Genomic DNA, 26,997 nt, shown 5'->3' with positions numbered 1-26,997 from the left:
AAGTTGCTATTTCTCAAATTTTACAATACAGTTTCTTCCACACCTTTGGAAGGGAACAGAATTAAGGTTGCATGTTTAATTTTATCGTTATTACTTGCTTGCAGGAGTGGGCTCCAGATTTTCTTCTGGGAAGTGCTGAATATCATTGTCTCCCATTAATTTCAATGGATGTGAAGGGTGATCAGTGACTCCCAGTGGTGCTCAGGACTAATAGGATAGGGCTGTTTGTTTCTGTGACTCTTCCTATGTTTTTCCATCAGATGGGGATAGGAGAAAAGCAAAGTATTGCAGTCACTCTCCTTTATCCTGCTCACTTAAATTCCTCCTGAGCATTAGTTTACCCTTCAGTCTGTGGAATTCACTGAAGTTGTGAAGTCTATAGTGTAATGAAAAGGCATAAAAGCATACAAAAATGATTATGTGGCTGTCTGGCATAATTCTAAAGGGTAAGAGTCTCTCTTTCACCCCATCAATAGGAATGGCTCTCACTGAATTAGCCTTCACTGACATCTGTGGGGTTAGTTTCTGAGGAAATATAAAATGATACATGCCACTGCTACTAAGAGGGTGAGAGATGTCAGCTGGCAACAAGTGTTGGAATGGTGTTAAACGCCAAGGAGTGAGAGGTATAATTTAGGGTAGTCCAAAGTGAGATAACGAAGGAATGGATGAAGAGGAGCAAAAGGAAATGGTGTACACCCCGACTGTGAGGTCTTCTACACTCTAGAGTAATCTCCCGAGAAATCTCCCATCAGTTGAGCAATTTAAAACTGAACTTAGCAAAGCAATTTAGAATGTGCTGTAGGGAAATTAACACAACCCATCTCTCCTTCCTATGATCCCTGAAAAGTAAGTTTTTGAGTGCTCTGTTAGTTCATTGTCAAAATGACAACTCCAGATGACAGAAGGAGATCATAGAATCATAGAATCATAGAATATCAGGGTTGGAAGGGACCCCAGAAGGTCATCTAGTCCAACCCCCTGCTCAAAGCAGGACCAAGTCCCAGTTAAATCATCCCAGCCAGGGCTTTGTCAAGCCTGACCTTAAAAACCTGTAAGGAAGGAGATTCTACCACCTCCCTAGGTAACGCATTCCAGTGTTTCACCACCCTCTTAGTGAAAAAGTTTTTCCTAATATCCAATCTAAACCTCCCCCATTGCAACTTGAGACCATTACTCCTCGTTCTGTCATCTGCTACCATTGAGAACAGTCTAGAGCCATCCTCTTTGGAACCCCCTTTCAGGTAGTTGAAAGCAGCTATCAAATCCCCCCTCATTCTTCTCTTCTGCAGACTAAACAATCCCAGCTCCCTCAGCCTCTCCTCATAAGTCATGTGCTCTAGACCCCTAATCATTTTTGTTGCCCTTCGCTGGACTCTTTCCAATTTATCCACATCCTTCTTGTAGTGTGGGGCCCAAAACTGGACACAGTACTCCAGATGAGGCCTCACCAGTGTCGAATAGAGGGGAACGATCACGTCCCTCGATCTGCTCGCTATGCCCCTACTTATACATCCCAAAATGCCATTGGCCTTCTTGGCAACAAGGGCACACTGCTGACTCATATCCAGCTTCTCGTCCACTGTCACCCCTAGGTCCTTTTCCGCAGAACTGCTGCCTAGCCATTCGGTCCCTAGTCTGTAGCGGTGCATTGGGTTCTTCCGTCCTAAGTGCAGGACCCTGCACTTATCCTTATTGAACCTCATCAGATTTCTTTTGGCCCAATCCTCCAATTTGTCTAGGTCCTTCTGTATCCTATCCCTCCCCTCCAGCGTATCTACCACTCCTCCCAGTTTAGTATCATCCGCAAATTTGCTGAGAGTGCAATCCACACCATCCTCCAGATCATTTATGAAGATATTGAACAAAACCGGCCCCAGGACCGACCCCTGGGGCACTCCACTTGACACCGGCTGCCAACTAGACATGGAGCCATTGATCACTACCCGTTGAGCCCGACAATCTAGCCAGCTTTCTACCCACCTTATAGTGCATTCATCCAGCCCATACTTCCTTAACTTGCTGACAAGAATGCTGTGGGAGACCGTGTCAAAAGCTTTGCTAAAGTCAAGAAACAATACATCCACTGCTTTCCCTTCATCCACAGAACCAGTAATCTCATCATAAAAGGCGATTAGATTAGTCAGGCATGACCTTCCCTTGGTGAATCCATGCTGACTGTTCCTGATCACTTTCCTCTCCTCTAAGTGCTTCAGGATTGATTCTTTGAGGACCTGCTCCATGATTTTTCCAGGGACTGAGGTGAGGCTGACTGGCCTGTAGTTCCCAGGATCCTCCTTCTTCCCTTTTTTAAAGATGGGCACTACATTAGCCTTTTTCCAGTCATCCGGGACTTCCCCCGTTCGCCACGAGTTTTCAAAGATAATGGCCAAGGGCTCTGCAATCACAGCCGCCAATTCCTTCAGCACTCTCGGATGCAATTCGTCCGGCCCCATGGACTTGTGCACGTCCAGCTTTTCTAAATAGTCCCTAACCACCTCTATCTCTACAGAGGGCTGGCCATCTCTTCCCCATTTTGTGATGCCCAGATGAGCTCTATTAGCTGAGAGTTTATTTGCTTTCAAACTTTGTTAGTAAAGAATGTAGAAAAAGTAACTTAGAACATATGACAGACAGAATTATCTGCATCATCATCTTAAATCAGTCATCTAAAATGTCAGCTCTATTAAATATATTGTCTGTTTAAGGTCTGTATTTTTGTAATTGAGAATTCAGATCTGTTTTCATTCTATGTTAAGTGTTAATAGTGATATATTCATATGTGTGTACAGTAGATCTAATGAATGACCTTGTATCACAGGGGGTGGAGAAAAGGCACGGAAGCTTCATACATCAAGAGGAAAGCTGTTACCCAGAGAGAGAATTGACAGACTCATAGATCCAGGGTGGGTAATTTATTTTTGGCTATAAAGCATCATATACTCTTTTGTGTTGTGTAAACTAACAGAACTGTCTCTTTTATTGAAGTTCCTAAACTACTGGCAAGCAGGGTGGATTTGATTTAAATCAAATTGATTTAAATCACTAGTCAGGAAGACTAGATTTAATCATGGATTTCTACATAAAAGTGCATTCTTGTTGGTTGTTATAACCTCCATATATATTCTTCACAACTCAGGTTTCATTTTTAGAAGGTACACACCATAAATTTTTAAAGTGATTTATTTTGAAAACTTTCCAGATTAGTTTTACAGCTATATCAGAAAATGAATGATTGTTTGGTTATTTCATTTACCAAAGGTAATTGAAGCAGATATTTATGAAGTCATTGGGAGGTGAACTATCTCCAATTCAACAGGTTAATCATTAATATTTGTAGGATTTTCTTGGCATGCTGTATTAGGAGGAGAACATCACCAGACAGACATTTAAATTGTTTTATTTAACTAAAACAACAACATTATGTATTCTGGATTTTTTTCTTCAACAGCAAACATATAATATTTTAACAAAACAAACATGAATTTTTGAAGTTAGTTAAACATTCAGGTTTTTTAAAATCAGGTTTATTTTTGTTAAAATTGTTTTTAACTAAAATAGTTAAATGAAATATTTAAAAAAACCCAACAAAAATTAAATCGACTATGTCAGCCTGGTCAACATGAGAAACTTAAAATATTGGCTTCTGCCGCTGACTCAGTCATCTTCACCTTCATTTTCCTGTTTGTTCATAATCTAGAAAAGAAAAACAAGCTTTCCTGCTTTTTCAGGTCCCAAACGATTTCTCAATTTGGAATGAATTAGTCTAAAGAAAGAAAATATTCTTTCTACACCAGCAGAAGATTATCACTTCAACAGTCTCTGAATCCAAGTGCTTAAGTGACTTCCACCAGTTCACTGTTTATGACTTTCTTTAAAACATCATCAGCAAACATATATTTCTTGAATGGTTCGCCCTTAACTCTGAAGTTTATTATAGTTGGCATTATGGAGGGCTGATTGCTGGATGTCCATGTCACAGCCAACTCCTCTTCTTGAGCAGTTAAGGTTTGACCCTGGTACCGAGTATTGAGAATATTTGCAAGAAAATGAGCTGGAGAGAGTGCTTGTCCCATTAGTTTTTTTAATGCTTGTAATTTAACTCAGTCATTGCATATTTCTCTTTCTAAGATCTCACTCAGTTCCTTCCAAATTTCAACAGCATCAGCAATAAAACAGTTATTTCCCTGCATTTTGTTCAAGGCTACAGAAATAGGCTTTAGGGTACTCAGCATGTGTTCAACATGTCTCTTAAGCCCAATGTTGACAACTTTGGCTGTGACAGTGCCAACTATTTTTTCACGATTTTGTTCACAAACTGTCATCAGATTAGGCCAGTTCTTGATATAGTGCTCGAAACAGTCCACTACTGAGTTCCATCGCACGTCTGTGGGAGAGTTAACTTGGTTCTTCCCACTTTTTTCAGAGCAGCTGCTGCAAAGTGGTTGTTACGGAAGTATTTTGCAATTTCAACAACATTAGCCTTTATTTCTGGAACACTGAAGTCTTTAACTAGGAGGTGCGTCAAATGAGCACTGCAGCCGTATGTTGTTAGCTTGGAAATCTCTTCTAAATTTCTTCTCATCTTGGATACATTTGCAGCATTGTCTATGACCAAGCTGCATACTAGATATTTGAATTTTTTTTCACAGTTTGTTGTAGCTTTTACTGCTACTTCTTGAAAGTATTCTGCTATGTGTGCATTTCCTGATGTATCAATTGTTTCTGTAAGGAAGACATTTCCTTCTTCTGTTGTCACACAAGCACATACAACCGGATCATTGTGGACATTGCTCCACCCATCAAGACTCAGGTTAACAATTTCACCCTCTAGACCTTTTGCACACTGCTCAATTTCTCTTCCATACGCTTTATCCAGCAGTTTGCCTGAGACATCTGCTCCGTTGGGTGGACTGTATCCTGATCTTAATGACTGAACCATGTTAATGAAGTGTGGGTTCTCAATCATACGGAAAGGAGAGTTTGTTGCATAAAAATGGGCAATTTTTTCTTCCATTACCTCTTTTTGTAATCTGCTGGTTCTTTTCACAAATTTATCTATGGTTATTTCTGGATGATGGAGATTTTTCTTCCCTTTTTGCTACAGGTGATATACTGTGGCTATGTGACATACATGATATGACTGAAACACTATCATTGGCAGATAACTCTGAAACTATAGAAAATTATGGTGATCTTGAAGGTGGATAGTCTTCAGAATCCTGCATGTTGAGGACGGATTCTCCTTAACAAAATAAGTCAATGCAGTTATTTAATTATTATTAGCATACTGCTCATTTAGTATTACTCATTGCATTCACTGACACTCAGTACTACTTTAAAGGTGAAATTGTAAAAGGAAGATCTGCCTATTTCAGCTATTTATTTTTTATCGCAACTGCATCTAAAATGATGGTACCATAAAATAACAACTATATTCTTTGCTCAAACATGAGAATTCAAGAATAGTCCAGAAGGAAGACAGGCAGTCCTTAAGAAAGAAGTATGAAATTAAAAAAGTTTACCAACCTGAAGATCCTGCATGTTCAGACATGTTCCTTTCATCATCATCAATGCAGCTACCTCCTGAGAAGGAACACTTCTCATGATGTTGTTTCATTCGGGCAACCAGGCCTTGAATTTCTCTGTTGCACTGTTTGCATTTTGCACGCATGCCTGTCTTACCCACAAGTAGGGAAACTTCATTAAAATATTCTCAAACTGGGTCTCTTTTATGGCCTGCTGCCATTATAGGTTTTCCGTTCTAGTGAGAGAATGGTATGGTAGATGTCAAATCAATGAAGGCTACACTCAGAAAGGCCTCCAGACTTCTGGAATATGCTGCTCAAACAGTTTCACTTTCATTTTTACTGCCTGTCCCTCCCTTCTCACATTTGTCTCCAGACTTCTTCTCCTTGTCCAGATCTATTCCGCCCCCAACAATCTTCTATTCTTTGAACTTTTTGAAACTTTGCACTTTCAGAGAGAGGTGTACACAAAATTGCAAAGGGACAATAGGGTTGAGGTCTGTTATTTCTCACCTCTATATATTATTTATTTATTTATTTAAAACCATTTTTGCTGTTAACATGCATGCTATCTTTGAAGACACAAATCCACAGTTTGAGAACTGCAAAATTAAGCATTTCTGATGGTATCTTCTAGATAGAGCACTGAGTCCCATTGGGTAGATAGAAAGATTAACCTAAATAATCTATACAGAAGCCTCTGGAACCCCATAAGATTGGGTCCCTATTCCATGAACTATTGGAACTCATTTACAAAACTTTTCTTAAACATTATATGACTATATTGTCTCATACTATAGAATTAGAATTTATAATCCCTATTCTATGATGAAATATCTTTGAGCTATATTGTATCTTAATTCAAACTATCTTTAGATAGGTTTTTTCCTCAAAAAAATCCAATTTAAATAAAAAAAATCCAATTTTTTAATTTATTTTTTTAAATCATTGATTTTTATCCATCCTGCTGGCAAGTAGTGTTGGTTCGTAATCTTGACATATCTATTGTTTGAAAGATATATTGCAAGAACACATTTTAAAGCCATGAACTTTACAAAAGAAAATAATGTTTGTCAGGCTGCTTCCGGTTAATAATCCTGTCAAAATGTTTGTCATTTTTTTAGGTCTCCATTCTTGGAGTTCTCCCAGTTTGCAGGTTACCAGTTGTATGGTAATGAAGAGGTACCGGCAGGAGGCATTATCACAGGCATTGGAAGAGTGTCAGGGTAAGAAATTGCCAGTGATCTACATATTATGTCTATTATACAAGCAAGAGGATGTTTTTGTGTGGTTCCTAGTTCCAGCTCTGGGAGCCATCTAGCACTTTGTTTCCAACATTAAGTTGAAGGCTTTCTCGTACTTGACTTCTGTGACCCAGAAGATTACGAAAATGGCTATTCTGCCGATTTAGTTTTGACTGCAGGGAAAGGATTCAGCTGGGTTCTTATTATTCTTATTCGTAGGGCTTGTTTACACCTAAAATTCTGCAGCTGTGCTGTCTATGCCAATGGGAGAGGTTCTCTCATCAGCGTAGGTAATTCATCTCCCTGAGAAGTAGTAGCTAGGTTGACAGAAGAATTTTTCTGTCAATTTAGTGCTGTCTACACGGGGGTGAGGGGGTGGGTGGGTGGATTTAAGTTGGTTGTGGATTTTTCACACCCCTGACTGATGTCATTAAACTGATCTAATTTTCTAGTGTAGATCAGACCTTAGACAATACATGTAACAACGTCCCTATTAACTCATTTGAAGGCTGCATTGTTATCTTTCTGATGAGAAATAAGTGGTTAATTGTGCAAGGACACAGGTGAGGTAGAAAGGCAATTTTAAACATGTCGAAAGGTGTCCTGGATTAAGAATGGGGTTTGCTCATTTAAAGTTTCTCTAAGGGAGATTGATGCACTTGTTAAAACTAGTGTAAAGGGATATTACTTTAGGGATGATGAGCCAGGAAGCTGAAGGAACCCCAGGAGGGTAATGATTTTATCCAGTGCCGCCTTGTGCCACCCACGATGTATGGCTTAATGGCCAAGCTCCTCTCATATTTCTTTCTTAAAAAAAAATATTCCGAACAGCCGTTTACCTATCTTCAAAATAAAATCTGTTTTAGTAAGGGCATTCAAATGGCTTGTGGCTTTAAGGGGATGCCACTGAGGCAGAACTGTTCTTTGGGTTTGTTTCTAATAATGGGGAGGGTTTTTTTTTTTTAGTTTTAAGTACCTGGGTCACTCTGGGAGATTTCTGGTGTTTGTGGATTTCACCTACTCTGTTCTAACATAAGTTGGCTGATCAGTGAGCAACTAACTGTTGCTACTTTGCTTTCACAGTCTGTCTGGGTAATTCATGGATTCATTGGTATGAATCCATGGTAGATTCTAGGTAGAGCCACTCACAGGCTCTTCTAGCATGAAGGTATGGTGCTGCAAAGACAGAATGGCTCAGAGTTAAGTCAGTAACAAAATTTTTAAAAATCAGCTTAAATATCTACACGAGTCTTAGTGCCAGATTATCAGCCTCAGCTAAGGTTCTGAGGGGAAGGGCAGATCACATGATGGTCCACTGATTCTAGACTGGTGAAGTGGTCCCTGTGGGATGACTGCAGCTAGCGTAGTTTAGAGCATCCTTGAACAGCCCAGAACTGGGTGATTGAAATGTATCTTAGAAACACCTTTTCCACTCCACTACCACTCCTCAGCTGCTCTGAGCCGAGAACCTGTCTCTTGTTCTCTCAATAACCCAAGAAGCCAAGTTAGTTTATCTGGAACTGAAAAGAAATAGTTAACAAAATACATTACAAATTCATAGTTCCTTGGTTCTAAACTCCCATGTTGATGCTAACACATCGAGAGCCTCATTTCTACCATCAAATACAATACAGGTATATCTATCTAGTCATGACTGTTGATTACTATTTCCAGTTTCATCAGGAATGATGACAGCAAGTATTTTATTTTCAACCAGTTGCCAAAGTACAGTTAAGAAAACGATGTATTTTTTTCTTCCAAAAGTGTATTAGACTGAGAATTTCCGAAGTGTATTTAGCTACAGTTGGTTTTAAATCCAGCATGTATGTTATGTTAAAATAAACACTTTCTCTTTTCGTTAACGTCTTGTGTGTGGCCTTATGTTGAAAAGTAATATCGCTGTTGACGTTGACAGTGTGGGAGCCCTGCATTGTAAACTTTTTTTTTTCAGCTTACTTACTGCTAATCAGCAGAACAATTGCTTTGCCACATGAACAACAATTGAAGCTATAAAGTTGTTCCTTTAGTTGATGCAACTGTAGAGAAGGTTGGGGGACTGCTTTATATTTTGACACTGGACTGTCATACTATGCGTCCCCTTCTCAGAATATGAACGCTGCCAATACAGAACACAGAAATAGGGATTTTTCGAGAAGGACATGCACATTGCAGCAGATTTTCAGAGTATAAGAAAATGTTTAACAACAGCTGTGCTCAGTAAAATGCGTGCAACTTTCTTTAAAACTAGAGATTTCAGATGCTTCTTCATTAATAGTATTTTTTATAAGAACTGGAAGCAAATATGACATGAAATCACATGCAGCTTTGAAGAGAGGTATCGAACAGTGGAACAGTTTTAAAGCAATAAACATTTAATGCTGATGGAAATTGTTGCAGTTATCATGGTTATAGTGGTAAAGTAGGTCAGTTGGGAAATATGTTTGGTTCTCATAAAGTTTCTACTTTTCAGAGTGGAGTGCTTGATTGTTGCTAATGATGCAACTGTCAAAGGTGGTACCTACTATCCAGTCACGGTGAAGAAACATTTACGCGCTCAAGAAATTGCAATGCAAAATCATCTCCCTTGTCTATATTTAGGTAAGTCCCATTACAAAAATAGTAAATGGCTGCTGTTAAACAAAGGTCAGGGATTCTAGCTAGAAGACTACATTTTTAAATGGACGCCATCAACACTACATCTTGACTTTAATAAGGCTTTTGATGTCTCAAATGACCTTCTCATAAACAAACTAGAGACATATAGCCTAGATGAACTTACTATAAGGTGGGTGCATAACTAGTTGGAATACTACTCAGAGAGTAGTTATCAATGGTTCACAATCAAGCTGAAATGGCATATCAAGTGGGGTCCTGCAGGGATTTGTCCTGGGTCTGATTCTGTTCATTATCTTTATAAATGATTTGAATAATGGCACAGAGAGTACATTTATAAATGTGGACAGTACCAGGCTGGGAGGTGTTGCAAGCCTTTTGGAAGACAGGATTAGAATTCATATGATCTGGACAAACTGGAGAAATGTACTGAAATAAATAGGGTGAAATTCAGTAAGGACAAATGCAAAATACTACATTTGGGAAGGAACAAATGGTTGCACAAATACAAAATGGGAGTGCTGCAGAAAAGGATCTGGGGTTTATAGTGGATAAGAAACTAAATATGAATCAACAATATAATACCATTGTAAAAAAAGTGAACATCATTCTGGGATGTACAGTAGAACCTCAGAGTTAGGAACACCTCGGGATGGGAGGTTGTTCATAACTCTGAAAAGTTTGTAACTCCGAACAAAACTTTATGGTTGTTCTTTCAAAAGTTTACAACTGAACATTGACTTAATACAGCTTTGAAACATTACTATGCAGAAGAAATATGCTGCTTTCCCTTTATTTTTTTAGTAGTTTACATTTAACACAGTACTGTACTGTATTTGCTTTTTTTTTTTGGTCTCTGCTGTTGCCTGATTGCATACTTCCAGTTCCAAATGAGGTGTGTGGTTGACTGGTCAGTTTGTAACTATGGTGTTTATAACTCTGAGGTTCTACTGTATTAGCAGGAGTGTTGTAAGCAAGCCATGAAAAATAATTCTTCTATTCTACTCAGCACTAATAAGGCTTCAGCTGTAGTATAGTGTCCAGTTCTGGGCACCACATTTTGGGAAAGATGTGGACAAATTGGAAAAAATCCAGAGGAGAGGAACAAAAATTATTAAAGGTCTAGAAAACATGACCTATGAGGAAAGATTGAAACAAGTGGACTTACGTAATCTTTTAGATGGGAGTATTTCAGTGCTGAAGAATTTATATTAAAAATATACTACCTCACAGCAAGCACATTTAACGCACAGATGAAGAGAAGACTGAAGGGGGGCATTACATGCTAAGTCTTCAAGCACATAAAAGTTTGTTATAAGGAGGAGGTCGATAAATTGTTCTCCTTAATCACTGAGGACAGGACAAGAAGTAATGGGCTTGAATTGCTGCAAGGGAGATTTAGGTTAGACATTAGGAAGAACTTCTAACTGTAAGGAACAAATTACCTAGCAATGTTGTGGAATCTCTGTGATTGGAGGTTTTTAACAACAAGGTAGATGAACACCTGTCAGGGAAGGTCTAGATCAGTGGTTCCCAAACATGTTCCACTGCTTGTGCATGGAAATCTCCTGGCGGGCTGGGCCGGTTTGTTTACCTGCTGTGTCCGCAGGTTCGGCCGATCGCGGCTCCCAGTGGCCGTGGTTCACTGCTCCAGGCCAATGGGAGCTGTTGGAAGTGGCGCGGGCCGAGGGTCGTACTGGCTGCCGCTTCCAGCAGCTCCCATTGGCCTGGAGCAGCGAACCGTGGCCACTGGGAGCTGCGATCGGCCGAACTTGCGGACGCGGCAAGCAAATAAACCGTCCCGTCCCACCAGGGGCTTTCTCTGCACAAGCGGCAGAACGCGTTTGGGAACCACTGGTCTAGATAATGCTTAGACATGCCTCAGTGTAGAGGACTGAACTAGATGACCTATTGAGGTTCCTTGCAGTCCTACATTTCTAAGGGTATGTCTACACTACGAATTTAGGTCGATTTTGTAGAAGTCGATTTTTAGAAATCGATTTTCTACAGTCGATTTTGTATGTCCCCACTAAGCGCATTGTGGGCGGAGTGTGTCCTCAGTACTGTGGCTAGCGTCGACTTACGGAGCAGTGCACTGTGGGTAGCTATCCCACAGTTCCCGCAGTCTCCATTGCCCATTGGAATGCTGGGTTAAGCTCCCAGTGCCTGATGGGGCAAAAACATTGTCAAGGGTGGTTTTGGGTACGTGTCGTCAGTGCCCCTCCATCCCTTCCTCCTTCCCTCCCACCATGAAAGCAACGGCAGACAATTGTTTTGGACCTTTTTTCCTGGGTTATCCGTGGAGACGCCATACCACTGCAAGCATGGAGCCCGCTCAACTCACCGTTGCTGTTGTGAGCATTGTAAACACCACTAGCATTATCCTGGAGTATGTGCAGAACCAGGCTAAGAGATGCCAGCACGAGGGCGATTGTGATGAGGACATGGACACAGACGTTCCTGAAAGCATGGGCTGTGGCAGTTGGGACATCATGGCAGCAGTGGGGCTGGTTGATACAGTGGAACGCCGATTCTAGGCCCGGCAAACAAGCACAGACTAGTGGGACCGCATAGTGTTGCAGGTATGGGATGATTCCCAGTGGCTGCGACACTTTCGCATGCGTAAGGCCACTTTTCTTGAACTTTGTGAGTTGCTTTTCCATGCCCTGAATCGCAGGAATACCAAGATGACAGCTGCCCTGACAGTTGAGAAGCAAGTGGCGATAGCCCTGTGAAAGCTTGCAACGCCTGACTGCTACCGGTCAGCTGGGAATCAATTTGGAGTGGCCAAGTCTACCGTGGGGACTGCTGTGATCCAAGTAGCCAGTGCAGTCACTGATGTTCTGCTATCAAGGGTAGTGACTCTGGGAAATGTGCAGGTCATACTGGATGGATTTGCTGCAATGGGGTTCCCTAACTGTGGTGGGGTGATAGACGCCTATCCCTATCTTGGCACCAGACCACCTTGCCAATCAGTACGTAAACTGCAAGGGGTACTTCTCAATGGTGCTGCAAGCACTGGTGGATCACAAGGGATGTTTTACTGACATCAGCGTGGGATGGCTGGGAAAGGTGCATGACGCTCGCATCTTTAGGAACTCCGGGCTGTTCGAACAGTTGCAAGAAGGGACTTACTTCCCAGACCAGAAAATTACCGTTGGGAATGTTGAAATGTCAATAGTTATCCTTGGGGACCCAGCCTACCCCTTGCTCCCATGGCTCATGAAGCCGTACACAGGCAGCCTGGACAGTAGTAGCAGTTCAACTATAGGCTGAGCAAGTGCAGAATGGTGGTAGAATGTGCCTTTGGACGTTTAAAAGCTTGCTGGCGCTGTTTGCTGACTAGGTTAGGCCTCAGCGCAGCCAACATTCCCATTGTTATTGCTGCTTGCTGTGTGCTCCATAATATCTGTGAGAGTAAGGGGGAGACATTTATGGCGGGGTGGGAGATTGAGGCAAATCGCCTGGTGGCCAGTTTTGACCAGCCAGACACCAGGGCGATTAGAAGAGCACAGTGAGGTGCACTGTGCATCAGAGAGGCTTTGAAAATCAGTTTCATGACTGACCAGGCTACGGTGTGACAGTTTTGTGTGTTTCTCCTTGCTGCAAACCCACCCCCTTTGTTGATTTTAATTCCCTGTAAGCCAACCACCCTCCCTCCTTTGATCACAGCTGGCAAAGGAAATAAAGTAACTATTGTTTTGAAACCATGCATTCTTTATTAATTAAAAAAAAAAGGTGAGATAACTGACAAGGTAGCCCAGGTGAGGTGCGGGAGGAGGGGAAGGACAAGGCCACATTGCTTATTGTAGATTCATAGATACTAAGGTCAGAAGGGACCATTACGATCATCTAGTCTGACCTCCTGCACAACGCAGGCCACAGAATTTCACCCACCCACTCCTGTGAAAAACCTCTCTTCTATGTCTGAGCTATTGAAGTCCTCAAATCGTAGTTTAAAGACTTTAAGGAGCAGAGAATCCTCCAGCAAGTGACCCGTGCCCCATGCTACAGAGGAAGGCGAAAAACCTCCAGGGCCTCTTCCAATCTGCCCTGGAGGAAAATTCCTTCCCGACCCCAAATATGGTGATCAGCTAAACCCTGAGCATATGGGCAAGATTCACTAGCCTACACCAGCCAGATACTACAGAAAATTCTTTCCTGGGTAACTCAGATCCCACCCCATCTAACATCCCATCACAGGCCATTAGGCCTATTTACCATGAATTTGTAGCCACACTACAAATCAAAACTGTTTGAATGACAGCCTTCTGTGGTTTGGGCCTTCGTCTGGAGTGGAATCATAGAATATCAGGGTTGGAAGGGACCTCAGCAGGTCATCTAGTCCAACCCCCTGCTCAAAGCAGGACCAATCCCCAATTTTTGCCTCAGATCCCTCAATGGCCCCTCAAGGATTGAACTCACAACCCTGGGTTTAGCAGGCTAATGCTCAAACCACTGAGCTATCCCCTCCCTCCAAGTGGCTGGGTGTCCCCCCCCCACGTTCTTGGGCGTCTGGGTGAGGAGGATATGGAACGGGAGGAGGGCAGGCGGTTATACAATGGATGCAGCGGAGGTCTGTGCTCTTGTTGGCTTTCCTGCAGCTCCAACAGACGCTTCATCATGTCCGTTTGCTCCCCCATTAGCCTCGGCATCGCCTCCTGCCTCTGCTCTTCGCGCTCACTTAATTCTTTCCTGGCCTCTGCCACTGAATGCCTCCATGCATTAAGCTGTGCCCTATCAGTGCGGGAGGACTTCATGAGCTCGGAAAACATGTCATCGCAAGTGCATTTCTTTCGCCTTCTAATCTGCGAAAACCTCAGGGATGGAGATGATCGGGGAGCATAGAAACATTTGCACCGGGGGGAGATAAAAGGGGAGAGTAAAGTTTAAGATGATACATTTCTGAGAACAAAAGGGAGACTCTTTCACAGTGAATCAAGCAATTCACAGCAGACAGCACATGTGCTTTAGGTACAAGGTCGCATTTTGCCTTTTATATTGAGTACCTGCCAATATGGTGAGACATCACAAACGGCTGGGCAACAGAATTCGGTTTCCAGGCAGCCATGGTAAGCCTTTTGGTACGCGGGGTTGGCTTCTTACGCCTTCATAACATGTGGGAATGGTTTCAGACTGAAGCGCCATCCTTTCCCATATCCAGCAATGCCGGCTGGGTTTCACCTTTAAAAGGAGGGGCTGCGGTTTTCGGGTGGATGTGCAGCACACACATGCTGTATGTATGGGGATCTGTGCATGTATGGGGATCTGACCCGGAGTGACTGTTTTCCTCCTTTGGCTTTTGGTAGGCTTGCCTGAGCTCCTTGAGTTTCATGCGGCACTGCTGTGTGTCCCTGTTGTAACCTCTCTCCACTATGCCCTGTGCGGTTTTGACATATATATTAGTATTTCTTCTTTCTGATCGGGGTTCGGCCAGCACAGATTCTTCTCCCCATACAGCAATCAGATCCAGTGTCTCCCTTTCGGTCCATGCTGGAACTCGTTTGCGATTCTGGGGGGACTGCATGGTCACCTGTGCTGCTGAGCTCACCACGCTGACCAAACAGGAAATGAAATTCAGAATTTCCTGGGGCTTTTCCTGTGTACCTGGCTAGTGCATCGGAGTTCAAAGTGCTGTCCAGAGCGGTCACATTGGAGCACTCTGGGATAGCTCCCGGAGGCCAATACCGTTGAATTGCGTCTGCACTACCCCAAATTCGACCCAGCAAGGTCAATTTTAGCTCTACTCCCCTTGCCGGGGAGGAGTACAGAAGTCGATTTTATGAGCCCTTTAGGTTGACGGAACGGGGTTGGTTAGGTCAATTTTAAAATTGAACTAACGTGGCTAAATTTGACCTAACCCTGTGGTGTAGACCAGGGCTAAGACTGATATACCCCCATATTTGACCAATCAAGTGTTTTGGATTTCAGACACGTTCCAATATACAATGCTTTTTGATGATATGCTTATCTGTTCATTCCTTTTATAAAGGTAGTAAAGTGAACTAAAGACCCAGAGGAATGGGTTATTTCATTTTACTACCTGTGTAATAGAGCAAAGCAAAAGAGCCCAGTGGGGAACAGTTGTGTGCACACATCAACCGTAATTCAAGTTATATGTAAAAGACAGGAACTGAAGTCATTTTGTTGTTTTATTATTTCTGTTGAAAGGTTCTCTTAGAAAGTTACTTACATTTTTTGAAATACTCCCATCTAAAAAAGAATAAAAACTCAAACTTCATCTGTAGTTTCTGTTAATAGCTTTCTACAATTTGACATTTTTTGAGTATATTCCATCTCAATGTGTTTTACTCCATGTTTGTTTAATCAGTCAAAAAAGTCAATGGTTGAGTAAATTATTTTTTTAATTTTAGCATGCTTAGACATTTTATTAAATAAGCAAATGTGTGTGCTAAATGTGCTTGCTGTGGTATAGGTAGTATATTTTTAATATAAATTCTTCAGTTTAACTTCTTAACAAACAATATTTGGCTTGTAAACTTTTACCGTCAGAGTGAATGGTTTGCCAGTGAGCAATTCTGTGTGATTCTGTTCTTTGAAACCAAAGGTATGCTCTTCTGTGATTTAGCGAGTTATAAGCAAAGCATTAGGCTCTTGCAACCACTCATGAAGTGAGAGGTTAAGAAGTGCCTCCCTTAGAATGTCTTTCCTTCTATATTGTTTTAATTAAGTGTAGTTTTAATTTCTGCAGCTACAGTGAATGATATTAGATTGTATATATGTAGGAAGGAAATAAGTTTATCCTGGAACACAGAAAATTTAATTTTTAATTTCCTGTTTTAAGGCCTATAAGGGAGTGTCTTTTAAAACAAACAGGTGTTTGTCAGATGAATTTCAAAAGATTTGTAAAGCCAAGTGTAATTACATCTTTATATGCAGCTACCATTAGTTTACCTAAAAATGTTTGGGATGCATAACAGCTGCTCATGTGTGCTCATCAATTTTCCTTTTGCAAATGGAGACGCCTGGCCTGTTTTTCATGATTAGTATGTTGAGTATACATTTTTGCAAACAGGTGACATTTCAAGTAATTTTTAAATAATATGAAATAATATCTCTGTTTAAAATTGTGCAGGAGGTAAATTGTATGTAAATCTATTTTTCATTCCACTTGACTTAGTTGACTCAGGAGGAGCAAACTTACCCCGCCAGGCAGAAGTATTTCCGGATCGAGATCACTTTGGTCGCATTTTTTATAATCAAGCACTCATGTCCTCAGAAAGAATTCCACAGGTAACTTTTTTTAAAGCAAAAATTTCTAGCTACTCTGCACGCCTGCTTCTTCAATCTGGGTGTAAGGCTCATCTCAGCACCTCAGGTTTTTGGCAGCTTAAAGTTTTGCTGACCTGATGCTCAGTGTGGGGATTTGGAGACATTCTAAACACCATGACTGTTCACAGAATGGCATTATGGTTTACAAATAGGCTGTCTTTCTTCTCAGCCTCAAGGTTAGTGATGTGACTTAGCTGCTCCTGGAGTGGAGAAAAAGAGAAATGGTCAGCCTGGGATGAAGGGGTGAAAGAGAGCTTTAGGATATCATTTGCAACAGTTGATTATTCTGAATCAATGCTTGAGAGGTGAGGACCCCTGTGCATGATGGTGAGTGTAGACACATATTTAGCTAAGTCGGGTAGGGGTGTGTGTGTGTATGTATACCATTTTTGTACTGCTGTTGACAGGGGGCATTTTCTAATGTATTAATGATTCATAGAATTACTGTTAGTCATGATGTCTCAATTAAAAATGTTTTTTGGGGTCTTCATGTTTTAGACACTGGTATTACTGGTAACATGAGCACTTAATTCTCTGTATTCATTGCTGCATTCAATAAATTGATATCTAGGAGGGAGGGAGGATTAATAAACTTGACAGAATAGCTCACCTAATTAGAAAAACTGTACATATGGAAATGACAACTGGAATCTTGTACATATTAGAGGAGTGTGATTTTTGCATATTTTTTGCTTTCTGTGGGTATTGTTACTATGTCTTTTTTTCGGGATTCTATTTTTGGTGAATTTTTATTTTGAACCTGGTTCGTTAGAATAAATTTTACAGTGGAAATCACATGGGTTTTTCTCCTTTCTTTGATTGACTGAGGCTATGCCTTCTAATCAAGAGGGACAACTTGGTCCAGCAGAAGCCATTTTTATTTGGATTCTCTGAGAGAGAAACTGTTTTAGCTGACTGTTCTGATCCAGGTGGAGATGTTGGAAAAGAACATTTCCTTCTGGCTGGTGGCAGGCAGTGGCCAAGAATACAATGTTACATTTGCTATTTTCCCTGCTTAGTAGTCAGTGTCTTTTTTATTATGATACAATAAAAAACTTTATCCCAGTTTTACAAAGGGAAATCAATTTCCTTGAGAACAGTAAGTTCTTCTCTTATTGAAGATGAGGCCTAGTCCAGCCTTCAGTTCCAGCACACATGTGAGTGGGCACAAAGCTGATGAACCTGGACCTTGGCTATGGTTTACAATAAAATTAGACCATGGATAGGAAAAATTGGATTCATTTAAATTTAAGTCTTGTTTTTAACTTCAGGGTCTGAGAACCTAAGTGAAACAATTCTCACATAATATTAGGGGGGCGGGAATTATGAATCACATTATTCTCTTGTGAACCCATTTCAAACTGAACTTGGAGGATCTCATTCAGCTCTACCATGGCATATTGAGGAATGTCGCCAACTGCTAGTATTGATTTTAGAAAATATAGTCTTCAAGGTAGTAAGTTCTGCTTTCTACTTTTTTAGCTTTATTCTTCCCCAATACTCCTACATATAATTGTTACTGAATGTCTCCTCTATGGAAAACAGGGCAGAGGCAGCCTCTGGCACCCTTTTCTGCTAGGTATAATTGGTGTCCTACCAGTTCAGTGGAATACCATGAGGAGGAGAAGGACCTTGGAGTATTGGTTGATCGTAGGATGACTATGAGCCGCCAATGTGATATGGCTGTGAAAAAAGCTAATGCGCTCTTGGGATGCATCAGGAGAGGTATTTCCAGTAGGGATAAGGAGGTTTTAGTACCGTTATACAAGGCACCGGTGAGACCTCACCTGGAATACTGTGTGCAGTTCTGGTCTCCCATGTTTAAGAAGGATGAATTCAAACAGGAACAGGTACAGAGAAGGGCTACTAGGATGATCCGAGAAATGGAAAACTTGTCTTATGAAAGGAGACTCAAGGAGCTTGGCTTGTTTAGCCTAACTAAAAGAAGGTTGAGGGGAGATACGATTGCTCTCTATAAATATATCAGAGGGATAAATACCAGAGAGGGAGAGGAATTATTTAAGTTCAGTACCAATGTGGACACAAGAACAAATGGATATAAACTGGTTATTGGGAAGTTTAGACTTGAAATTAGACGAAGGTTTCTAACCATCAGAGGAGTGAAGTTTTGGAATAGCCTTCCAAGGGAAGCAGTGGGGGCAAAAGATCTATCTGGCTTTAAGATTAAACTTGATAAGTTTATGGAGGAGATGGTATGATGGGATAACATGGTTTTGGTAATTAAATATTCATGGTAAATAGGCCTAATGGCCTGTGATGGGATGTTAGATGGGGTGGGATCTGAGTTACCCAGGAAAGAATTTTCTGTAGTATCTGGCTGGTGAATCTTGCCCATATGCTCAGGGTTTAGCTGATCACCATATTTGGGGTCGGGAAGGAATTTTCCTCCAGGGCAGATTGGAAGAGGCCCTGGAGGTTTTTCGCCTTCCTCTGTAGCATGGGGCACGGGTCACTTGCTGGAGGATTCTCTGCTCCTTAAAGTCTTTAAACTACGATTTGAGGACTTCAATAGCTCAGACATAGGTGAGAGGTTTTTCACAGGAGTGGGTGGGTGAAATTCTGTGGCTTGCGTTGTGCAGGAGGTCAGACTAGATGATCATAATGGTCCCTTCTGACCTTAGTATCTATGAATCTGTGACTAAACAGATAGTTACATTGCTATTGTGCTGAATCAGTGAGTGATTTGTTTGGAAGGAGTTTTAACTAACTTTATTCTCACTAGTGAGTTCCTTATAGTCCTTGAAAGAGAGTAGGAGGCTTTAGGGAGCATAGGAAGAGTCAGCAGCCAGGCAGGAGACTGAGAATGCTGTGGACGTGGTACCATCCTGTGTAAATGGAGTACTTTGTATTAAGCAGTGTGTACACTACAGGTGCTATAGTGACATAGCTATTGCAATGTAGTTATGCCATGGTAATGCCATAGTGTAGACACAGACTATAGCAATGGAAGGAGTTTTTCTATCGCTGTAGGAACTCCACGTCCTCACGAAGCATTCTTCCATTTCCCTTCCTGCTTCTACATCAGGTGTTAGGTCGGCATAGCTGCAGTGCTCAGGGGTGTGGATTTTTCTATGCTATGTCAATTTAAGTTGTAAGTGTAGACCAGACCTCAATCAGTAGAAGCCTAGATGATTAGCACTAAAGTGACTCCTGTCATTGTCCAGCAGAGGGATTGTAGTATGAAGATAGTGACTCAAAATGGGAAAGTTCAAAGCAAGAAAAACGGGGCTGGAGAAATCTTGATTTTTTTTTTTTAGCAGGGTCCCTGGATGCTTTTAAAACATTTAAAAAAAAAATCATGTTCAGTATTTTCCTTAATACTCTGAAGTAATCAAATGTCTAACACTTAAACACATTCAAAATATAATACATTTATAGTGTTATATTTTTCATAGTTTGACCATTATATGGCATAAAAATAGAGGAAACATATTGGGTTTTATATAAGCAAAACGCTGACTGTAGGAAAGAAATTACTTTTGATTAAAACATATCTATCCCTCAGATTAATATGGCAACGGTGAGAGTTTTCTGAAAGCATTTACACAGGGAAAGAAAAGTGGAAAACATTTTTATTGCAGCTCTTATTACTTTAGGCTTGTTTTAGATTCTCTATCAAGATATCTTTGCTTTCCCTGAAAGTTTTTGTTTTTTATCTTTATTTCAAAGATATTTGTGTTTTTGAAAATCTGTTAATGCGTAGCAGTGACCTAGATTATCTTCCTTGTCTGACAAGACATTTTCTTAGACTTGTATTGAGAAAATACAGTGCCAGTTTTTTTTTTTCTATCCACGTTAATCATGTTAATCATTGTTCTTGGCTTGATGTCCATTGTTGGCAATGTCAATACTAAAAAGTTGTGTTCTGCAGAAAATCAGACTGTTGGCTGCAACTGGAGTTTAATCTAGTTTGGCGACACTTATTCTACTTGACTATTCTTATTTCTTTTTGACTGAAATGAATCCAGAGTGGGTGCCAATCTTGATTATGCTCTGTTACTGTACTTTTGAACGTGTTTTCCATTGCAGTGCTACTTTCAACAGCCATGTTTTTTCTTTTCATTTAGACAAAAAGCAGTTGTGAATTAATATACCTTAAAATTTCCTAACAAAGCACTATGACCAAATAAACTTGTGGTTCTCTCTCAACTTACTGTGGTTAGACATACAAAACTGTTTCTCTTGGGCAAAAAAGAGTATCATCAAAAATAACTTTTTAGCTCAGATATTGCCTTCACTTTCTATAACACTGGTGCTGTCCATGACACTGGTGTCACAGTAGAATGCAAACGCTTCTCTTTCTAGATTCATAGATTTTTAAGGGTAGAAGGTTCTACTATGATCAGGGCCAGCCCAAGACCAAACGGTGTCCCAGGTGAGGAGCATCTTCAGTGCCCCCTCCATTTGTCAAACTTTTGACTACCTTATTTTTTATTGCATTTGCAGCCCATTTCATGACTTTGATGCATGATTTGCATGCATGAGTTATCCCTGTCTTATAAAATGATAAATTTGCACACTAGGATCTGTAAATCTGTATTTATTCATGCCGTATATAAGCAAATAAAAAAAATTGTTTCCCCTAAGCTTATAGAAACTTTAATATTAAGAATAACTGAAATGTACTAACATCAAGAAATTGAACTGTGCACCAACATTGGGTGGACCAGTATTAAATAGCGTTACACTAGGTGACAGCCTTAGAATGTTAACCCTTGTCCTTTAGTTCAAAAGGTTGCTTTTCTCACCTTTGCCATCGCGAACTGAAGCACAGCATCCAAGAGATCCAAAGACTGGCCAATGGCATTTTCAGGTGATAAAATAGCAAGTGATGTCACTCGTTGGCAATATGTTTTATCGATTGAAAATATGTTTTAATGAGCTGAGCTTCAAAAACCTGCACTCACCACTCCTAGCTGTGACCAGCAGCATGAGCAGAATCCTCAAAGCTATCCGCACATTAGGAAAAGTGTCCTTCAGCTCTGCATCATGAATGAGTTGGAGAACTTGGAGGGGAGAGCGCTTTCCTTGTGGCAAACTGTGATGGATGTTGTCCAATTTGACACAGAGGTCTTTATCAATGACATCTGAAGATTCCCCAGGTGTCAGTGTCTGGTGAAGGTTTGTACAATTGTTCATGAGTGTTTTTCTGTATGCTGAAAGCTTACTAAGGTCATACAACCCTCCCAGGTCTTTTTGTGGAGCTTCATTTGTCCGAAACTTTCTTCGATGGGCATTCAAGCAGTGTCAATGAGTGAGCAAAAAAAAGCTCCCTCTCGAATTTTTCTTCTTAGCTTCCCATCACCTCATCTTTGCCCTTGAACCAAACTGTCTCTTCTTCCGATGAATACTAGTTTCCTTGAAGACAGGCTTAAATCCTAAGTTTTCTGCCATTTCTTTTGCAGCAGTTATGGCAGCTTCAAATCTATTGTCTCTGTAGGCCACAATGAAATCAAGGCAGCTTCTCCTCATAATAATGGTCTCAATGTCCATCGACTGAGTTTGTAATGCCTTGCTTACAATGTTTCTTGTAACAAGATATTGTGCCAAATCACACTGAGACTAGAAATTTGTATTCAGTGATCTGTTTTGCCAGGCGCTACTTGTGTCAGGTTCTGGCCTGGTGATTGCACCAGTTCCATCAGGGCGTCATAAACCTTAGTCACTTGGTAGCTCACTGGCCTTATGCTGTCATGCAGCTTTCCCAGTGAGTATCATTTAGTGGCTTTACGGTCAGATTTTGTAACATTGCCCATGAAGATCTTCCGCCTGATAGTTGATGCTGGAAACAGGACATATATCCTTTGTAGTAATCTGAAGAGAGATACTGAATCTAAAGAAGATGCATCTGACACAACCAGATTGAGGGAATGGCAGCCACAATACATGAAGAAAGCTCTTGGATTCAGCACAAGAATCCTTGCCTGGATACCACTGTTTCTTCTCTTCATGTTCACACTGTTGTTGCAGCCTTGGCTGTGGCTTTTATTTTGTTTTCATTCAAAATGTTTATAAATAGTTCTATTAAGCCTTTTCCAGTAGAGTTGTCCACTGACCTTGTGGCAAGGAAGGTGCTTGATAACATAAGGTCAGTCAATTTAGTTTTTGAATTGTTTTGCTGCAGTAATGGTCCAAAGCTTCTTTATGAACTACTTGACATAGGTGCTCGCACATGACATCATATTTCCCAAGATCTCTACCAAACTGAGGAAATTACTGTTATGTTCAGCTTGGTCTATGTTCTGTTTCAGATATTTTCCCATCAAATCTGCCCCTTGCTGCAAACTAGATTGCAGTTGAGCTTTTCGCTTCCTATACTGAGCTCCTGAAGGCTTCTTTGGAGGCATCTTTTATTTTCTATAGGGCAAACAGATGGTGTTAGGGAGAGCAAAAGTCTATGTTCTGCAGTCTTAGAAAGTCATGAAATATTATGTGGTAAGCATGGCAAAAAAAGTAACAGTATTTCTTTTATGTTGTTGCGTAGATAGGAGTTCGATAGATATCTCTGGCATCTCATTTAAATATTTTCTTTATTAATCACTACTTACATTCTTCAAGTCTTAGAACACAAGTACACTTTCACAGTTATACAATAAAACAAGGTTTGCAGTATTGCAGCTGGACTCTCACTTCACTTCAGTTTGTTCTTCTATCTCACTGACTGAGTGGCGATGCCCCTGCCCCTTATATACCTGCGAGGGGATGACTGACAACATTTTAGGAGGTTCGAGGAAAATTTAGTTCTCAGAAGGTCTGGAAGGTTCCACGAGATTCTACAAAGTAATGCAATCAGTTAACTAGCTCTGTAGTCTAGCGATTTGGAGATCTGTCTTATTTTGGATCCCAGAATTTTGAAATCCCAGATTTATATTGAAAAATGATTAACACAACTTGTATATCAAACACAACAACTTCATAAAAAACAAATGCCCCTGGTGGGGGGCAAGAGGAGGGAGGGACCATTATAAGTGGTACTCTTAAGGAGTCTTTCATTAGACTTGTGGATACCTGATGATGTCTGATAAAATGCGTAAGAGAAAGTCCCATTGATTCATCGCTCTATCCTAGGTGTAATTTGGTGCACAGGATGCCAGCTGATGAAAAAGCTCCTTTTGACTCCATGCTAGGAGGCGTAATGGCATAATTCAGGCCTGGTGCAGGTGAAGCCCCCAACCATCTGTTTTTGAAGAGCACATTTGCTTTTTAATAGCAGCCAGTGGCAGATTAGTCACTGGGCCTACAGGACCTGTGTCGGGTGGGCAGGGTAGGGGAAGCCCCCCAACTCCACTTGCCGGCAGCAGTGCCGGGTGGGTGGGGCAGCCCCCATGCCCCCCAACTGCACTCCCTGGCAGAAACCGGGGGGCAGAGGGAGAAGCCCCCAGTGTCCCCCATCCCTGGCAGAACCCCGGGACTGCAGGGTAAGCCAGTGGACGTCAGTGAAAGCTCCTGCGTCTGACCGCATTCCCAAGCAGAAAAATAAAAATTTGTCCTGGGCCTGGTCCCTGCAGAAGCGTGGGGGAGGGGGTGGCAGGGGAAGCCCCAGCACTGGGACCCTGACTGTCGCTTGGGGACTAGAGGAGCTTTCACTGCCTGCTGCGGCCTCAGGGCTGAGGGAGCTCTCACTCCCCGCTGGGGCCGTGACAGGGGGACAGAGCTTCTCTGGTCTTGGGGCTGTAGCGGGGACCAAAAAGTACCAAACGGGTTGCGGGGCTGCAGTCGGGGGGACGGAATGGTGGGGGACCCTGGGTGGAATGGGGTAGAGCCCCGGGGAAGAGGCAAAAAGGGGTGGGGGCGTGAGCAGGGCCACAGGCAGAGGGGGCGGAATGGGGGCAGGACCATAGGTGGACTGGGTTGGATGGGGCCCCCACACTTGCTCTGGCTCGGGGCCCCAGGAAACCTTAATCCACTGCTGATAGCAGCCATTAAGTTATTGCCAGTGTGTAACAGTGGAAGATTGTGTGTTTTCGCTTTTTATTAATATTATCCCAATCTCTTTCTGTGGTTCAAACTGTATTTTCAGTAGATGAGAGAGAAAATAATAATACATTAGACAATGGTATGCTTTGCACTGCCTGGCATTTCTGTGTCTTCATCAGTGTTCCCCCTTTATTTGTTTTCCATATTACTAGTTTGTTCTGCAAGCTGCTTTGAAAGGATTTACTTTCTTGTGAATCCTTTTTGAAACTGGAGCTGAGAGAAGACTTCACTCTGGTATCACAGGCTGCTATGGTTTTTTTTAATATATATACGTTTGTTTTTGGATTCATAACAATCCACCCATCTGGTGGTATCTGGGGACAAGCCAGTTCTTTAAAAACACCACTAAATTAACTGTGTGTGTGTGTAATAATACCTAGACTTCACCTCACCATTAGAAATAAACATGACATCAATACCATATCAGGCAAAAGCCTGAGAAAAGAGGTGTGCTTTATGTTTTGCTATTAAGATCAACAAACGTGGGCTTTGTTGGTAGACTGCTTGGAGGAGCAAATTAATTCCCACTGAAATTGAGGCACCTCCTCGGAAAATGTCCTGCCCTCAGTCCTCAGATACTTAAACCGAGGGACTTTGTGCTTGTGTATATCAGCTGATCTCAGCTGTTGACTTCAGGGGAGCTGTGCTGATTTTCAGCAGCTGAGGATTTGGTTTAAATAATGGGAAAGCCCTCAGATGCTAGGACTATGTCGGTCAAAAACACATCTAGAGTGATTCCATGTAGTTTCCAAAGAAATGCTAAAAAAAGTCAGAAAAAGGTCCTATCTGTTCTGCATGGACATTAACGATCCCATGTCAGTTCTAGTGAGCCTTTGACAAAATCTGCACAAAAGAGATTAGTGAACAGGTGCCTTTGAATTTCAAAGCGTTTAGACTGATTTGTTAATATATATTCCTGTTTTTCTTTCAGATAGCAGTGGTAATGGGATCCTGTACAGCAGGAGGAGCATATGTACCTGCAATGGCTGATGAAAGTATAATAGTTGGCAAGCAGGGAACAATTTTCTTGGGAGGGCCTCCATTGGTAAGTAGTCACATCTTTTTAGTAACATCATTTAAAACAATTTCTGCCTTTGCATGTCTGAAAATTTTACAGCTGTACAAGTAACTCAGCCTTTCTCTATGACCTGTTTTGCTCCAAAGAAATGAGTAACTTTTAATTATTAAGATTACTTTGCCTTTTAAAATTTTAAATCAAACCTTTTCTTTCTCATACTTGTCTGCAGTAGCAGTATAACAAGTGTATAATTGAGATCGTGTTAAGCTTTTCATAAGAGAGACGTAAACTATCCTGGCAAAAACACTTTTTGCCAATATAATTGCATCTACTCTAGGGCTTATACTGGCATAGCAGTGGTGGTTAAATAAAATAACAAATAAAAAAAAATCACACCCCTAACTGACATAGTTTTGGTGGTATAAATTTTAAGTGTAGGCCTTAGGCAGGCAATTCTACTTTAAATTAACTACGGGATGCAATTTAGAAAAGAAGTTAAGATGTGGTATTTGCTGAATGTTAACTGTTAAAAAAATCAATAGAATACAATTAAATAAGGAATTAGGTAGACTCCCCACATTACAAGAGGCACTGGAAATAGATGACATGCTAAAAACAATAGATAAAATCTTGGCCTATCAGTGGGACTTTTGCCATTAACTTCAAGGGGGCCAGGATTTAATGTGTAGGACCTTTTAGAACTAAGGGCTTGTCTACATGGGAAAGTTGAGCAGAATAGCTATTCCATTTGGGTGCTGTATTTCAGAATAAAAGTCACTTCATTCTGGAATAATTTGTATGCTCACAAAGCACGCTAATGATTCTGGAATAGTTTATTCCACAATAAACTATATTGTTAAACAAAGTGATGTAATGCAGCACTTTGCTCTACTGCTCGATGATGGGGTGTTTTGGGAACAATCTGAGGGGCTACAGTTGCCTAAAATTAGTAGACACCAAATATCTCTCAAAAGTGCTTGCATTTGAGTATGTAAAAATGGGGAAATAAGCTGTTAACTCTATTACTGATTACATCACACTACCCAATTCCTAGGGAGACAGGGATGGAGGACTCTGGTGAGGGAGTTTGCTTGTGTCAGCCAGTTAGGTCACAGGGAACATATAGCAATGTCATTTCTAAGTATAGCTAGATGGAAAGAAGATTTATTTTTTTTAATGAAAATTATTCACCCAACAGTTGTGCATGATTCCATAACTTTTCTCCTTCCAGCGCAAAATTACTGCTACTGGCTATTTTTTCACATTCTGTGGCATTCTGTGTTTATTTGAATGGCATTGTTCT

General features: G+C 41.1%; 1 protein-coding gene and 1 long non-coding RNA gene across 3 annotated transcripts in view; one reads left to right on the top strand and one right to left on the bottom strand.

The window, feature by feature from the left end:
• The window catches only part of MCCC2 (methylcrotonyl-CoA carboxylase subunit 2), a 93,475-nt gene that overhangs the window by 11,276 nt on the left and 55,202 nt on the right, over positions 1–26,997 (top strand). For both annotated transcript variants that reach the window (XM_037903140.2, XM_037903141.2), the window contains exons 3-7: positions 2,822–2,906; positions 6,653–6,754; positions 9,243–9,370; positions 16,527–16,639; positions 25,608–25,721. In XM_037903140.2, coding sequence (XP_037759068.2) covers positions 2,822–2,906; positions 6,653–6,754; positions 9,243–9,370; positions 16,527–16,639; positions 25,608–25,721 — 542 coding nt within the window. The remainder of the gene's footprint in view (positions 1–2,821; positions 2,907–6,652; positions 6,755–9,242; positions 9,371–16,526; positions 16,640–25,607; positions 25,722–26,997) is intronic.
• On the bottom strand, positions 4,753–5,590 carry LOC122466090. The gene is made up of 2 exons (XR_006291333.1): positions 5,530–5,590; positions 4,753–5,245 (listed from the first exon to the last, which is right to left on the bottom strand). It is a non-coding gene; the product is annotated as an uncharacterized LOC122466090 (long non-coding RNA).

The sequence above is a fragment of the Chelonia mydas genome, chromosome 5 (assembly GCF_015237465.2).
Source record: "Chelonia mydas isolate rCheMyd1 chromosome 5, rCheMyd1.pri.v2, whole genome shotgun sequence".
Taxonomy (NCBI): Eukaryota; Metazoa; Chordata; order Testudines; family Cheloniidae; genus Chelonia; species Chelonia mydas.
Note: the sequence above shows the minus strand (reverse complement) of the source record. Positions and strands in the feature narration are given on the sequence as shown.